Consider the following 18,037-nt stretch of genomic DNA (forward strand, 5'->3'; position numbering starts at 1 on the left):
TCTTGATTCACATTTGGAAATAAGGAAATGTTTATATTTCTGGAGATCAAACGCTTCTTCGCTGCACGGTAAAATACTTCAGATGCTGAAAATCAGAAATAAAACCAACAGAAAAAGAAATGTGTCAATTCTGACTTGTTTAAGGAAGGCAATCAGTCCTGTTTTCCTCTGTTTAGGTCGTCCTCCAGGCCCAGAGATGGAGAACTGCACCGATAGGGAATCATACTCACTGGCTTCTGGCCTTGCTCTTGGCATGGTCTGTCTTGGGGTAAGTGTCTGCTGGGCAGATGGTCGTATGTTTTGTTTTTATTTGTCAATATTTTCAACGAGGAGGATTTACCCAGATGAAAGCAGCAGTTGTGTTTCACCTTCAAGCTGTGGCATTTATTGGCATACTTGAAAGGCCCTTGGGTAGACCAAAGCGAGCCTAATTCTCACCAAGCCCAACATGTGCACCCAAGTGCGGGCATGTCTACATGCAAACAGATTGCTAACAGTCAAGAGCAGCACAGTTGTTGACTTTCGCTAAGGTTTATGATATGTCGTTTAGCTCGTGATAACTGTGCCAGCCCTTTGAAAAAGTTATCCAATTATTTCCGCTTCCCTGCTTTCTCTGCCACAGCTTTGCAGATTTTTATTTTCAAGTATTTATCCAATTCCTTGCTGGAAGTTATTATTGAATCTTCCACCACCTTCTCAGCCAGCACATACAACAACTCACCAAGCCTCCTTCGACAGCATCTCCCAAACCCGTGATCTCACCATCTAGAAGGACAATGGCGGCAGATGCATGCAAACACCAGCACCTGCAGGTTCCCCTCTTAGCCCCACATCATCCTGACTTGGAAATATATCACTATTCCTTCACACTTGTTGGGTCAAATTCCTGGAACTCCCTTAACAGCACTGGCGTGGGTGTACCTACGCCAGGTGTGCTGCAACAGTCCAAGAAAGCAGCTCACCACCAATTTGTCCGAGCCATGGGAATAGACAACAAATGTTGGCCTTGCCAGCGACGCTCACATCCGATGGAAGAACGTTAAAAAAAAATTCTCCTCCTCTCTCCACTGGTTCTTTTGCCATCTCGCATTTGTCAATGTCTAATGAACATTTCAACACACCTTGATGGATCTCCGACAGAACAAAAACTTGGGTTTTGTTCCCTTAAGTTTAGGTGGTTAAGGGATGATCTGATTGACTCTTTCAAGATATGAAGTGGAGCAGACCAGTTGGATAGAGAGAAACTATTTCAGCTGGTTGTGGAGCCCAGAACTGGGGGAATAGTCTAGCTCCAGGCCTTTCTGAAGTGAAATTGGAAAATATTTCTACATATACAGGGTGGTAAAAGCTCGGAACTCTCTTCCTCAAATCGACCAGTTAATTTTTAATCTGAGGCTGATAGATGCCAAAGGCATTTTTTTTTTAAATTTAGAGGGCCTAATTCTTTTGTTTTGCAGTTAAGGGACAATTTAATGTGGCCAATTCACCTACCAGGCAAATTTTTGGGTTGTGAGGGTGAGACCCACGCAGACACAAGTGCAAACTCCACACGGACAGTGACCCGGGGCCAGGATCGAACCCGGGTCCTTGGTGCCGTGAGGCAGCAGTGTTAACCACTGTGCCACTGTGCCGCCCCCTGATGCCAAAGGCACTAAGAGATGTAGGGCAAAGGAAACGTTATGCAATGAGGCAGCAGATGGGCCATGATCGCAATTGAATGGGAGAACAGGCTCGAGGGACTATGTTCCTATCAATTCTCATGAGCTTAAGCTTTCCACTGTAATGGGTGGGTTTCCTCCGTGTGCTCCGGTTTCCTCCCAAAGATGTGTGGGTTAGGTGGATTGGCCATGCTAAATTGCCCTTAGTGTCCAAAGGAAAAGGGTTGGGTGGGGTTGCTGGGTTACGAGGTTGGAGGTGTGGGCTTGGGTGGTGTGCTCTTTCAGGGGGCCGGTCCAGACTCGATGGGCCGGGTGGCCTCCTTTTGCACTGCGAATTCTATGCAATTGTCATCTCCTGATCACAGAGCACAGTTTTGAATCCATGTTTATTTTGTTAAAGAGAGGGTCTATTGCATTCTGGACATTGGTTTATTTTAATATGTCCTTTATGTACTTTTCATTGTACCTCGGTACATGTGAAAATAGACAAATCCAATCCAATCCTTCCTGCGTTTAGCGGGCTGGATTTTTTCCGAGGCTCATAGATTCTTGGTAAGCAAGGGGGTGGAATGTTATCAGGGGTAGGTGGGAATGTGGGGTTGAGGTTCCAAACAGATCAGCCATGATCTTATTGAATGGTGGAACAGGCGCAAGGGGCCGAATGGCCGACTTCTGCTCGTAATTTGCATTCGTATTTACGTTGTGTATTTTATGTTTGCCCTATTATGTATTTTCTTTTCATGTACGGAATGATCTGTCTGAGCTGCACCCAGAACAATACTTTTCACTGTACCTCGGTACACGTGTCAACAAACTAACCCAATCCAATTCGAATGTTTGTATGTTAAGCATATGCACCTGCATGAATCTGTTGGACTGCATGGCCTGTTTGCGTGCTGTAAATGTTATACGATAAGATGTGTGGTCCATCAAACACTCAAATCCGTCAGGCAAAATCTGCAGAAGAAGCAGCTGAGGGAACAATCTAGGATTCTCCTTCCAAACTTGGAGAGATCATACCTGAAATATTTCCCCCGTCACTGACCGAGCCAAGTATTTCCACGGTTTCCTCTTCTGTTTTCGAGTTTGCAGGACTGTATGTGCAGTTTTACTTTCCCATTCACATAAAATACAACATAGGAAGCTGATCTTTTCATTCTTTTGTTATTGCAAAACAAAAATGTATCCGTGCTATCCCAGGGGAAACTATTTCAAGTTAGCAACAGGAAGCAGATGGTAATGATAGTGGGAAAATCTGTATCTGGGAAGCAGCAACTGATCTTTCCAGGGTCACGTATTTACAGTTTAAGGGAAAGTACTTGGCAGTACAACAGTTGTTGATGATGGCAGCCTAAATAGCTCAAGGCCGTTTTAGAAATCAAAGCTATCTTGACAGATCAAATTGCCAAGTAGATTAGAATTTCGATAAATGAGAGGCGATGCAAGTATTTATATGATGAAGGTATTTGATTTGCAAAGGGGGGAAGCATAAAGGATAACTGTGCAATTCTCTTGAGGCACGCGCAATGAGTATGCAACTGATATCAGCAAAACTGCAAATACTGGGGCGGATCCGAGGGGAATTGACAGCATGTCAGGGATTGGTGATCTTAACTTGAGCCACTGATACTGTAGTGGTTTTGGCCCTTGGCTTCCAAAATGCATGCGCTGGAGAGAGTTCAAGAGCAGCAGGAATAATTCTACCGCTCCGAGCTCAGAGTCACGGAGAAAGACTTGCAAAGCAGAGCATGTTTCTGATGTGTTGGGTAAGCTGGGTCTGTGAGGACTGCGTTTACCATAGCAGTGAGAGAGACAGGCTTCCAACACTTGGAGAAATGCAACTCTATTTTATTAAACTCTTAACTATTAAGTATAATTTAACTGTGGGTTGACACTATGCTGAGTTGACTGGAGACCTGAGGCTAACCTGACCAGACTATCTTACTACCACATGGTGGATGTTTGAGTTGTTGCTCACAGGCTCTGGCTGTCTCAGAGGCTGCATCCCAAGAGAGCGGGAAAACTGGTGCCCTCTGGCTTTACAGTGGCCGGGTCCTGTCTGGTGATTGGCTGCTGTGTTCTGTGTGTCAATCAATGTCTGTCTGTGCACCATCATATACTTGTGTGTATATTATAACAGTTTCTGTTGCAGCAAAGCTAAAGAAAGTGGCGCTACTTATTGAGGTGTAAATGATGTGGATGGAAATGAAAACAGAAAAATGGCAGAAAATCTCTGCAGATCTCTGCAGGGCGGCACGGTTGCACAGTGGTTAGCACCATTGCGTCAGAGCTCTAGGGTGTCAGGTTCGATTCCCGGCTTGGGTCACTCTGTGTGCACGTTCTCCCTGTGTCTGCATGGGTTTCCTCCGGGTGCCCTGGTTTCCTCCCACAGTCCAAAGATGTGCAGGTTAGGTGGATTGGCCATGCTAAATTTCCCTTAGTGTCCAAAAAGGTTAGGTGGGGTTACGGGGGATAGGGTGGAGGTGTGGGCTTAAGTAGAATGCTCTTTGTAAGGGCATGTGCATGCTCAATGGTAATTTAGCATGTGCATGATAAATTGCCCTTAGTGACCAAAAAGGTTAGGTGGGGTTACTGGGATACAGGGATAGGGCGGAAGTGAGGGCTTAAGTGGGTTGGTGCAGACTCGATGGGCCGAATGGCCTTCTTCTGCACTGTATGTTCTATGACCCCTGGGTCTGACGAGGGCAGCCAGATAAGGCTGCACAGTGAAGATGTGGAAATGGCAGATATCTTATTTGCTCAATTTACCTTTGGGGGGGTTGGGGGGTGGGTGGGTGGGGTGGATAAAGGAATATATCTGCACTGAACAGAGTCTTTGGTGCAAATTGTACATGGCCTGCGGATACAGGGCTGAAAGCATTTTTCCTTGTTTGTGCTTTTAACTTCCAAAATTGTATTTTATTAATTCATGAGATTTGGGAATCCCTGGTAAAGCCAGCATTTATTTTCCATCACTAACTTCCCTTGAGAAGGTGGTGGTGAGCTGCCTTCTTGAACTGGTGTAGTCCGTGTGGCGTTCCCGGTACACCCACAGAGGGAATTCCGGGATTTTGACCCAGTGATCGAGAAGGTTCCCAATCAGGATGGTGTGCAGCTTGGAAGTCTCCTGCATCTGGCAGTGTTCCTTCCGGCCTTGTGGTGGGTGGCAGAGGACTCTGGTTTGACCCGTGCTTCTCCCGTGATAATAATCGTCTAACCCAGATATATTCCTGGTCAATGGTGACCCATCCCCGGGAATGGAAGTGGACTAGAAAATGTGGTGTTCCCACAAACCTGCTTCCTTTATCCTTTTAGGTAGTAAAGACAAGAGCTGTTGGAGTTGTTATTTTTTAATATAAATATTTTTATTAGAATTTTCAGTCTTAATGATATAACAATTAGATTTACCAAAGAGGATATAATATTTACAGAATGAGACGTTTCCGATATACAATTTCACATGTAACCCTTTTGTTGCCCCCCCCCCCCACCTTTCCTTGCTCACCTTTCTCCACCCCCCTTCCTGATACGTCTCTGGGTTGCTTCCTTGCAATCCCCCTGTTCTTATCCATCTTGCGTGACCTTGTCTACCCTCGTTGCTCCCCTCTTTTTTTCCTAATCACTATTGGCTTTGAACAGGTCTTGGAACAGGCTGAAGAATTGCCCCCACGCTTTGTGGAAGCCCTCGTCCTACCTTTGGATGGTGTACTTGATTTTCTCCAGGTGTAGAAATTCCTTTATGTCTGCCAGCCAGTCTGCAGCTGTGAGGAGTGCTGCTGATCGCCAGCTGAACAGGATTCTCCGAAGGCCGATTAGGGAAGCAATAGCCAGGGTATCAGCCCTCTTCCCCATATGAAGTTCTGGCTGGTCCGAAACCCCGAAGGTGGCCACTCTCGGGCACCCTCACCCCAGAACCTTAGACATCGTCTCAAAGAAGGCTGTTCAGGACCCGACAAGTCTGGGCAAGCTCACAACATGTGGGTGTGGTTGGCCTACCTGGCACCGTTCGCATTTATCTTCACCTCCGGGACGAACCTGTTCATTCTGGTTCTGGTTAGACATACTCTGTGCACCACTTTAAACTGCACGAGGCTCAGCCTTGCGTAGGAAGAGGTGGAGTTGGCCCAGAGGCCCCATCCCACATCCGTCCTCAGTTTGTCCTCCCACTTGTGTCTTGCTCCGTCTAGTGGTGTTCTCGCCCATTCTAGCAGCCGTCCGTAAATGTCCCCACAGTTCCAGCTCTCCATACTGTCAGCGTCCAGCAGTTCCTCCAGCAGTGTGTCTCTCGGGGGCTCGTCGTCTCTTTGCAGATAAGTTTTTGATTTGTAGGAGAAGGGGCTCCTGTCCGTTCGGTAGTTCCGTTCTTTCTGTTAACTCATCTAGAGTTGCATGTCTGTCCCCAATGTAGAAGTCCCTGACGCTAGTGTCCCCCCATCCTGTCTCCACGTCTTACGTCTAGCATGGCTGCAGGGAATTTGTGGTTACCACAGATGGGGGGTCATGGAGGATATGTTGGTTAAGCCAAAATGTTGTCTCATTTGGCTCCATGTTCTCAACGTGGCTACCACCACTGAGCTGGATGTGTATTTTGCCGGGGTGGATGGGAGCACTGCCGTGGCAAGGGCTCAGAGGGTCATTCCCTTATAGGAGGACTCTTCCATCCTCACCCATTCCATATTTGGTTCTCTTACTCATCCCCTCAATCTCTCTGCCGAGGCTGCCCAATGTGTAGCATTGAAGTGTTAGTCTTGGGGATTCTTGGGTTCTCCTCTCCGCCCCCCAAACACACACACATACACACACACACACACACACACACACACACACACACACCATGATCATTTTGTCTATCCCTCGGAGAAAGGTCGTGGGGATCAAGATCGGTATGGATCTGAACAGGAAGAAGAACCTTGGCAGTGTGTTCATCTTGATCGTCTGCAGCCTCCCAGCCAGGGAGAGCGGGGGTGCATCCCATCTTTGTAGGTCCTTTTCAACTTCCTCTGCCAGACTGGTCAGATTCCACTTGTGAATCCATGTCCAGTCATGGGCTATCTGGATCCCCAGGTAGCGGAATGTACTTTGGGCTAGTTTGAATGGTAGACCCTCCAGCTCTGTCCCTCCCGCATTGGGGTTCACCGGGAATGCCTTGCTCTGCCCAGGTTGAGTTTGTAGCCCAAGAAGGCCCCAAACTCTTCCAGGAGCTTCAAGATTGCTTTCGGGTCGTTCTGCGGAGATGCAGAGGAGCAGGTCATCCGCATGAAGTGCGCTCTGTCATCCATTTTGAAGATGGCACACCCTGCAGACACGATGTGCCAATGGTGAAGGGAGTGTGATTTTTAAAAATTGACTGATGGAATGTGAATGTCATTGACAAGGCCAGAATTTGTTTCCCATCTCTAATTGCCAGTGAGGAAGTGATGGTGGTCCGCCGTCTTGAGCTGCTACAGGTCAAGGTGTAGATTCTGTAAGGAAGAGATTTTCAGGACTTTGATACAATGACAGTGAAGCAACAGCAATGCCATTCCAAGTCAGGATGGTATGCAGTTTTATGGGGAACCTGCAGGTGATGGTGTCCCCATATATCTGCTGTCTTTGCCCTTTTCGATGGGAGAGGTTGCAGGTTTGGAAGGTGTTGAGCAACAGCCTCACAGAGTCATACTCATTGAATCATACTTACTGCCAATGTCCCAGCTGCTGCTATCACCATGCTTTGAATTCAGGAGGACTGCAGTGCTTTGATCTGACCTGTTGGCTGTGGAATCACATAGCTCTGTCAGTTGCATGCTGCTTCTGCTGTTTAACATGCATGTAGTCTTAACGTTGTCATTTACCAGATTGACACCCCATTGATAGATATACCTGGTGCTGCTCCTGGTATGTTTTCCTCTGAATCAAGGTTGATCCTCTGCCATGGTGATATTGGTTGAGGGGGAGAAGGTGAAGAGAAAGGTAGAAATCCAAAAAGGAATGGTCGAGGTTTCGGAATAACATAGTCATGGATACAGACGTGCAGAGTGGGACAGGAAAGGACAGAGATTTGTGCGACAAACGTGCATCAGCAAAAGGTTTATTGCAGGGAATAGAACTAAAAAAAATGAGTTACAGGTACTTTACCTGAAATGCTGCAATAAGATAGTAGCGTTAGTAGAGGTAAATGATTTTGATCTAATCGCCATTACAGAGACATGGTTACAAGATATTCGAGGTTGGGAAATAAATTCTCCAGGGGACACAGTGTTTTGAAAAGAGAGTCAGAATGACAAAGGAAGTCAATACATATTGGACTCAAAAACATTAACTCTGTTAATCTCTCCACAGATGCTCCCATACCTGCCGAGGTTTTCCAGTAATTTCTGGTTTTATTTCGGAATAGTAAAGGAGTTGGATTAGATCTTGGAGTAAAGGATAACATTAGACATAAGTGAGAAAGGATCTGGTTCTTTGAGGATCATGAAGCCGAATCAATATGGATGGAAATTAGGAACAGCAAGTGTAGAAAAAACTAAAGAGTAGTTTATTGCCCCCCCAACAGTAATCATACTGTTGGGTAGAGCATTAAACAAGAAACTTTTGGAGCCTGACAAAGGAAATGTAATAATTGTGGGGGATTTTAATCTTCATATCGACTGGGACAATCAGATTGGCGAAATTGGTGGAAGTTTTCATGACTTCTTCTTGGAGCAGTACTGAGTGGAACCGAATAGGGATAAAGTAACGTTAGATCTAGTGCTGTGTGTAATGACATCGGGTTAATTAGTAACGTCCCAGCAAAAATTCCTCTGGGAAATAGTGATCATAATATCGTTCAATTCCATTTTAAGATTGAAAATGTGGAATTCCAATTGTAAACAAAAATCTTAAAGCGAATTACATGGATGTAAGGCAAGGACTGGCTATGGTTAATTGGCTAAATGTGGAGGACTTAAAGATATGGAGGTAAATGAACAGCGGGAAACATTCTTTTTTAGATTCAAATCATTTAACAAAAATGCATTCCATTGAAGCACTAAACCTCACCAAGAAGGACCCCTCCCATGGTTCACTCAGGAAGTTAACAATAGTATTAGATTAAAAGAAGAGGCTTACAATGTTGCAAAAAACAGTAGCAAGTCTGACGATTGAGAGTGTTTTAGAAACCAGCAAAGGGCCACCATAAAGTTGATTAAAAAGGAAACTAACTAGAACGGAAGTAAACAAGCCAGAAATATAAAAATATTTTTCTTAGAGAAAAGAAGACTGAGAGGAGACTTGATGGAGGTAATTCAAGAGCTTGAAGGGGTATGGACAGAGTGAATTGTGAAACTGTTACATCAAGAACTGGAGGGCACAGATTCCAAATAATTGGTGAAAGGAGTAGAAGTGATAAGGAAAAGTTTTTTCACCCAGAGGGTGGTTGGAGTCTGGTAAAAATTGTTAATGGTGATGGATCGAGGTTTTCGAAAGGAAATTGGATTGTTATTTGAAAAGAAAGAATATGTGAGATTGCAGAGATAAAACAGGGAAGTGGGATTAGGTAGAATGCTCTTTCAGCAGGCCAGCCAGCGCAGAATTGATAGCCTCCATCTGCACTTTGTAAAGGTTCTGTGATTGCAAGAGCTTTTATAAGTATATAAAAAGTAAGAGTAAGTAGCTAAAGTAAACGTTAGCCCATTAGAAGTAGAGAGAGGAGATATCATGGGGAATGAGGAAATGGCAGAGCATTGATCAAATTTTATGTCTGTCTTCACAGTAGAAACATAGAAAAAAATAGGAGCAGGAGGAGGCCATTCGGCCCTTCCAAGCCTGCTCCACCATTTATTATGTCATGGCTGATTGTCCAACTCAATCGCCTAATCTCGCTTTCCCTCATATCCTTTGATCCCCATTCACCCCAAGTGCTATATTTAACTGTTTCTTCAAACCAGACAATGTTTTGAACTCAACTACTTCCTGTGGTAATGAATTCCACAGGCTCACCACTCTCTGGGTTAAGAAATGTCTCCTCGTCTCTGTCCTAAATGGTCTACCCTGTATCCTCAGACTGGGGACCTGGTTCTGGACACATCCACCATCGGGAACATCCTAATTGCATCTACCCTGTCCAGTCCTGTTAGAATTTTCTATGTTTCTATGAGATCCCCCCCTCATTCTTCTGAACTCCAGCGAATACAATCCTAACCGATTCAATCTCTCCTTGTACATCACTCCTGCCATCCCAGAAATCAGTCAGGTAAAAGTTTGCTGCACTCCCTCTATAGCAAGAACATCTTTCCTCAGATAAGGGACCAAAATCGTGCACAATATTCCAGGTGTGGTCTCACCAAGGCCCTGTATAATTGTAGCAAGACATACCTGCTCCTGTACTTAAATCATTTGCCTTCTTTACCACCTGCATGCTTATCTTCAGTGACTGGTGTACGATGACATCCAAGTCTCGTTGCACATTGTCCTCTCCTAATTTATGGCCATTCAGATAATAGTCTGCCTTCTTGTTTTGCTACCAAAGTGGATAACCTCGCATTTATCCAAATTATACTGCATCTGCCATTCATTTGCCCACTCACTCAACTTGTCCAACTGATACTGAAACATCTCTGCATCCTCCTCACAGCTCACCCTCCCACCCAACTTGATGTTATCTGCAAATTTGGAGATATGGCATTTTGTTCCCTCATCTAAATCATTAATCTATATTGAGAGTAGCTGGGGTCCCAGCACCGATCTCTGCGCTACCCCACTAATCAGTGCCTGACAATATGAAAAAGACCTGTTAATTCCTACTCTTTGTTTCCTATCTGCCAACTAGTTTTCTATCCAGCTCAATTCACTACCCCCAATCTCAAGCGCTTTAATTTTACATGCTAATCTTTTACGCGGGACTTTGTCAAAAACCTTCTGAAAGTACAAATAAACCACATTTACTGGCTCCCGTTCATAAACTCTACAAGTTACATCCTCGAAGAATTCCAGTAGGTTTGTCAAGCGTGATTTCCTCTTCATAAATCCATGCTGACTCTGTCCAATCCTGCCACTGTTTCCTAAGTTCTCTGTTATAAAATCTTTGTAAGAAGTTTTACAACACCAGGTTAAAGTCCAACATGTTTGTTTCAAACACTAGCTTTCGGAGCACTGCTCCTTCCTCAGGCGAATTCACCTGAGGAAGGAGCAGTGCTCCGAAAGCTAGTGATTTGAAACAAACCTGATCGACTTTAACCTGGTGTTGTAAGACTTCTTACTGTGCTCACCCCAGTCCAACGCCGGCATCTCCACATCATAAAATCTTTGATAAAGGATTCTCGAATTTCCCACACTACTGACGTCAGGCTTGCTGGTCTATAATTCCTTGCTTTCTCTCTGCCTCCCTTTTTAAATAGAGGAGTTACGTTCGCCACCCTTCAATCTGCAGGAATTATCCCGCAGTCTATAGAATCTATAGATGGCCACCAATGCATCCACTATTTCTAGAGCCAGCTCCTTAAGTACTCTGGGATGTAGATTATCAGGCCCTAGGGATTTATCAATCCCATCAATTTCCCCAACACCATTTCTCTACTGATATTGAACACCATTCCAGAAACAGACAGTAACCTGGGGGCTAAAGATAATGAGAATATTAATCTCAGTGGCAATAAAGTACTGGAGAAAATCTGACAAATTCCTTGGACCTGATGGCCAACACCATAGGGTTCTAAAAGGGATAGCTGCAGTGATAGTGGATGTTCTAGTTCTGATTCTGCAAAATCCTTTAGATTTGGGAACGATCTCACCAGATTGGAAGTTGGCAAGAAAGCAGAAAGGGAGAAAACCGTGAACTACAGGCCTATTGTTGGGAAAATGCTGGAATATATTACTTAGGAAGTCTTACTGTGCTTTTAATTGAGACAAATCAACATGATTTCATTGAAGGCGCATCCTGTTTGACAAATTTATCAAAGTTTTTTGGGGATGCAACTCGCAGGGAAGATAAAGGGGAGCCAGTAGATATTGTGTATCTGGATTTCCAAAAGGTATTTGAAAAGGTGCTGCAGAAAAGGCTAATGGGCAAGATGGATTTGAGGATAATATGTTAACATGATAGGTGATTGATTCGCTGAAGGAAAACAGAAATGGGCATAAAAAGGCCTGTTTCAAGTTGGCAGGCAACGAATGTTGAGTGTTGAGTGCCGCACGGATCAATGCTGGGGCCTCAGCTATTTACAATCTATATTAATGACTTGGATGAACAGAAAGAGAAATGTATCTACATTTGCTGGTGATACCAAATTAGGTGGATAGGTAGGCTGTAGGGAGGGCACGGAGTAGCTTCATAGAGATAGCGACAGGATAGGTGAGTGGGCAACAAAATGGTAGATGAAGTACAATATAGGGAAGTGTGAAGTTATTCACATTGGTCATGAGAATAAAAACAGAATATTTTTTTTAAAGTGAGAACCTTGTACGTGTTGATGTTCAAGTAGACTTGGGTGCGGTCAGACAAGGAATGCAGAAAGTTAGCGTGCAGGTGCAGCAAGCAATCAGGCAAGCAAATTGCATGTTGACCTTTATTACAAGTGTGATGGACAGGAGTGGGTCAATTTAAACTACCTTGATTTTCACACGCTCTACCCGTCCAGAAACACAAATGTATTATTTTTTCATATTCTGCTTATTCAGATTTCCCCCTTTATAAATGGTGGTGTATTTTCCCCCAACCCTTAAATGTGAAAATGTTTCAATCCCCTGTTAATAGCTTGCACGGCACACTTAAAGTAAGATGAAAATAAAGGGGGGGGGGTTCATTTTTACACACCCACACTCGCGAGAGGGGTTTCAGAGTCCACCCCTTTTTACACTCGCACAATAAGTGGGGGGAAGAAGAGGGCTCGGGGCACAACCGCAATAAAAATACAAGTTTTGGTTTAACATGAGTCCAGAATCATGAGTCAACCGGAATATTCCTTCCACGGGAAGCTTGGTTGATTGTAAGAAGTTTCATCTTTCCAGAGTGATGCTGGGACAAACAGGAGAAAGCACACAAAGTGAGTCTGGTGGGAGGCAAGAGTTCAGAGGTTTCACTGCTCGGCAGGTTTGATCAGGGCCCGAGTTCTTTCAGTTGCCACCGGCTGGAGGGTACACAGCGCAGGCTCTTGCCTGGAGTTCTATTCACCTGGTTGGTCAAACAGGAACTGCTGGCGGTAAGATACAACAGACATTATCACAGTGCAGCCTGGGGATGACATGCTGGATCCAAGATGGATATTCCCAAGGCTGAAATCGAGGTGTTTACGTTTACTCATTTTGCTTTTGGGAGACACTGGTGTCAGTTTAATGAACTGCCCGTAGGTTAGGTCTGATAATGCTTTTGTCATTAGCACCGTTATGGGAGATTACGTTCAGGGAAGGTTTTCCTTTGTGCGGAGGTAGCTGGGCTAGACTCCTCGTCACCGTGGCCAGATTGGTACAGCTAAGGGACCTGTTGGGCCATTTCAAGCACGCTTAAGAGCTAACCATGTTGCTGAATCGAGAGTCGCATCTTGGCTAGTCTGGGTAAGGACAGTAGGTTCCCTTCCCTTAAGGACATGAGTGAACACGATGGGTTTTCATGAAAATTTGGTAGTTGCGTGGCAATCATTACTTGGGTCAGTTTTGTATCCTAGCTTAATTTAGTTAATTGAAATTGTGATACTTGTATCTCTGGGATGGTGGTAACCTGTTTTACTCCGTTGTCTTACCTTGTAGCATGGGAGTAACCTGATAGGCATGTCTGACCTGAACGTCCCAGATCAGCTGTACCAATACATGGTAGGAGGTCACAGACGGGCCCAACCTGGAACGCACAGAGAGAAGCACAAATCGCCCAGTTACCAAATCAAGGCCTGTATTTTCATTTAATTATTCAGTTGTGGGTGATGTTAATAAATGTTACAAAGCCCAAGGGGCAGGTTTACATTGCGGTTTCACATTTCCCATGTGATACTCAAGTCTACGGAATTTTACAGCACAGAGGAAGGTCTTTCAACACACCATGCTTCCCCAAGCACTCTGAAAGAGCTATCTGCCTTATCCCATTCATTTCCTGCCCTTGTGCAACTTTGGCTTATTCAAACATTTATCCGCTTCCCTTTTTTAAAAACCTGTTATGGATTTTATTTTCCACCACTTCTCTGGGAGAGCATTCCATGTCTCCAATAATGCATGTTTAAAATTAATCACTTTCTTCCAACCTGCCCATCGTTCTACTAGTGATGATCTTAAATTTACGTCTCCTAGTTCCCAATCTGCTGGCCAGTGGAAATGATTTTTCCAAGGTATCTTTTCAAAGTCTACCATGATCAGATCTCCTCTTAACTTTATTCACTATCATGGGAGGAGCCCAGTTCCTTTAACCACTATTTATCATCAAGACGTCTTATTTGTCAGGTCACTTCTGTGGGCCCCTTCTAATAATAATCTTTATTGTCACAAGTCGGCTTACATTAACATTGCAATGAAGTCACTGTGAAAAGCCCCCATTCCTTCTGCAGCCAATCCATCAAAATGGTGCCGCTCTGCTCAAAATCAGTCCCAATGCAAGGAGCCAGTGTTCTACTCAGGCTTAAGCCTGGGTGGCACGGTAGCACAGTGGTTAGCACTGTTGCTTCACAGCAGGGTTCCAGGTTCGATTCCCGGCTGGATTGACTGTCTGTTCGGAGTCTGCATGTTGTCCTTGTGTCTGCGTGGGTTTCCTCCGGGTGCTCCGGTTTCCTCCCACAAGTCCCGAAAGACGTGCTGTGAGGTAATTTGGACATTCTGAATTCTCCCTCAGTGTACCTGAACAGGCGCCGGAATGTGGCGACTGGGGGCTTTTCACAGTAACTTCATTGCAGTATTAATGTAAGCCTACTTGTGACAATAAGGGTTATTAAATTAAGCCTTACCTCTTTGATTTTATACTCTTATGCTGTTATTTGGGGGAAAAACTTTTATCCTGTATATTGTAAATATTACTGCTTGTCTTCTCCCTTTTAAAGATGTATATTTGAATCTTTAAGTCTCTCTGCTTCCCTACATTTCAAATTTTGTGTTGGAGAGGGAAACCGCTGGATTTGTTTTTTTATGATTCTAAAGAGGCTGATTGTAATTTTCTTTGACAGGAAGGAGACACTGTGAATGTGGATGTTACATGTCCCGGTGCTACGCTGGCTTTAGCCTTACTTTATCTGAAAACGAACAACAGGTAGGGTAAAATATGGATAAAATGCTCAGCTATACGAAGGTGTGGAATTGCTTGGGTCGTACGTGATGGGCAGCTTAATTTAAATTATTTCCAAAGGAGTCGGCGTACAGAAATTAACCACCATTTATATAACTCCCTCAGGATTGTAAAGCATCCCAAGGCACTTCACAGGAGTGTTAAGAAACAAAATTTGACACCAAGAATTTTTTTTTTCATAGAATTTACCGTGCAGAAGGAGGCCATTCGGCCCATCAAGTCTGCACCGGCTCTTGGAAAGAACACTCTACCCAAGCCCATACCTCCACCCTACCCCATAACCCAGCAACCCCACCCAACACTAAGGTCAATGTTGGACACTAAAGGCAATTTAGCATGACCAATCCACCTAACCTGCACATCTTTGGGCTGTGGGAGGAAACCGGAGCAGCCGGAAGAAACCCACGCACACACTGGGAGGATGTGGTCAAAGAGGCAGGGGATTTAAGGAGCGTTTTAAAGGGGGAGGGAGAACCAGGCATCATTGAATGTATACTGATGCTCGTGAAATGTAAAGCTGATTCTCTCAGAGACCCCTCAATACTGTTGAGGTAAAATTGAATATAAAATGTCCTCATCCTGCAGCAGGAAGCAGAAGTGAATAATCAATTTTCACATGACCAGTAATTTTAAACAATTAACCCATGACATAGAGTGAGACTGGCAAAAAAATTACTGTCTCATTTCCGTGGTATCTCTGAAATATGTGGTTTCACCCTGAAACGGGGAAACTTAACAGCAAAGAAGAAGGCCATTCAGCCCATTAGGTCTGTGCTAGCTGATAAAGAGCAATCCAGCCCTTTCATACTTTCCAACATTTTGTCCAATGCCCCTTTTTAAATTATGGGATGTGGGCATTGCTGGCCGGGCCAGCATTTCTTGACCATCGCTAATTTCCTTTTGAGACGGTAGCGGTGAGACACACACTTGAACCACTGCGTACATATGGTGGAGGTACCACCACAGTGCTGTTAGGAAGTGAGTTCCAGAATTTTCACCCAACATGATTGTGAAGGAACGACAAAATAGTTCTAATCAGGATGGTGCGGCTTGGAGGGGATCTTGCATCTGTGCTGCCCTTATCTTGTGGTCAGGGTCACGGTTTGGAAGGTGCTGTTGAAGCAGCCTTGGTGAGTTGCTGCAGTGCATCTTGGAGATGGTACGCATGGCTGCCGCTGTGCACCAGTTGTGAAGCTGGTGTATTGAGTGCCAATCAGGTGGGCTGCTTTGTCCTGGATGGTGTTGAGCTTCCTAGATGTTGGAACCACACTCGTCCAGGCAAGAGCAGAGTATTCTTTCACACTCTTGGTTTGTGCCTTTGTAGATGGTGGACAGCATTTAAGCAGATAAGAGGTGTTAAAATATCGCAGAATGCGAGCCTGTGATCTGCTCGTGTAGTCACAATATTTATATGGCTGATCCAGCATAAACACCCCCGGCTGTTGTTAGAAACATAGGAACAGAGTAGGCCATTTAGCCTGTTGAGCCTTCTGTTAGATCATGGATGATCATTTACCTGAATGCCACTTTCCTGCACTATTTCCAGATCCCTTGGCGTCATTAATCTCCAGAAAGCTATCATTTTCTGACTTGAGCTTGCTCCATGATTGAGCTTCCACAGGCCTCTGGGTAGAGAATTCCAAAGATTCACCAACCTCTGAGTGAAGTAATTGCTTCTCGACACGATCTTAAATGGCCTAACCCACATTCTGAGATTATGTCCCCAGGTTTTAGACGCACCAGCCAAGGTAGACATCTTATCTGCATCCACTCTGTCATGCCTTGTAAAATCTTTGTTGGTTTCAATGAGGTCACCCCCTCATTCTTCAAAACTCTAGGGAATACAGACCCAGTTTCTTAAATATCTCCTGCTAAGCCAATCCTGCTATCCCAGGGATTAATCTGGTGAATCTCTGTTGCACTCCCTCTATTGCAAGTATATCCCTCCTTAGATCAGGAGACCAAAACTGTACATGATACTCCAGGTGAGGTCTCACCAAGGTTCTACACACCTGTAACAATACATCTTTACTCTTGCACTCAAACCCCTTAGCGATGGAGGCCAACATACCATTTGCCTTCCTAATTGCTTGCTGCACCTGCATGCTAGCTTTGTGACTCATGAACAAGGATACCCAAGTGCCTTTGGACACCTGCAGTTCCCAACCCCCCTCCATTTAAGAAATATTCTGCCTTTCTGTTTTTCCGACCAAATTGAATAACTTCACACTTATTTATATTATATATCATCTGCCATGCTGTAGTCCGTTCATTTAGCCTGCCCAAGCCTTCTTGAATTCTCTTTGCATCCTTCTCGCAACTTACGTTCCCAACTCGTTGGGTGTCATCAGCAAATTTGGAAATATTACACTTAGTCCCCACGTCCAAAATAATTGTATAGATTGTGAGCAACTTTGTCCCTTGCAGAACCTCACTGGTAACAGCCTGCCATCATGAAAAGTATCCATTTATTCCTGCTCTCTGTTTTCTGACTGTTAACCAATTCTCAGTCCATACCAGTATATTTCCCCCAATTTCATGCACTCTAATTTTATTTACTAACCTCCTGTTTGAGACCTTATCAAAAGCCTTCTGAAAATTCAAATACACCACATCCATTGGTTCTCCTTTACCATTGATACAAGTAATACTGTATTGTCAAAAAGCTACAAGTAATCAAACATGATTTCCCTTTCATAAATCCTGTTGACTCTGTCCAATGTTACCATTGTTTTCTGAATGTTCAGCTTTCCTTTTTAAGGCGGCGTGGTAGCACAGTGGCAGCGCCAGAGACTTGGGTTCGATTCCCGGCTTGGGTCACTGTCTGTGCAGAGTCTGCAGGTTCTCCCTGTGTCTGCGTGGGTTTCCTCCGGGTGCTCCAGTTTCCTCCCACAAGTCCCCCGAAAGACATGCTGTTAGGTGCATTGGACATTCTGAATTCTCCCTCAGTGTACCCGAACAGGCGCCGGAGTGTGGCGACTAGGGGATTTTCACAGTAACTCATTGCACTGTTGATGTTAGCCTACTTGTGACACTAATGAAGATTATTATTATTATTATTATTACAGATTCTAACTTTTTCCCCACTACTGACATCAAACTAATAGGTCTGTCGCAGAGAAAATGTTAGTGGGGTTACATTTGCTACTTTCCAGGCCACAGGGACCCT

The 18,037-nt window shown here is 44.5% G+C and overlaps 1 protein-coding gene across 1 annotated transcript in view; it reads left to right on the plus strand.

Annotated features, from left to right (window-relative positions):
* anapc1 (anaphase promoting complex subunit 1) overlaps positions 1–18,037 on the plus strand; it is a 309,365-nt gene that overhangs the window by 132,327 nt on the left and 159,001 nt on the right. Inside the window, exons 30-32 of the mRNA XM_038799110.1 lie at positions 177–268; positions 13,356–13,490; positions 14,750–14,832. Of these exons, the coding sequence (XP_038655038.1) occupies positions 177–268; positions 13,356–13,490; positions 14,750–14,832 (310 nt within the window). The remainder of the gene's footprint in view (positions 1–176; positions 269–13,355; positions 13,491–14,749; positions 14,833–18,037) is intronic.

This window comes from Scyliorhinus canicula, chromosome 6 (genome assembly GCF_902713615.1).
Source record: "Scyliorhinus canicula chromosome 6, sScyCan1.1, whole genome shotgun sequence".
NCBI lineage: Eukaryota > Metazoa > Chordata > Chondrichthyes > Carcharhiniformes > Scyliorhinidae > Scyliorhinus > Scyliorhinus canicula.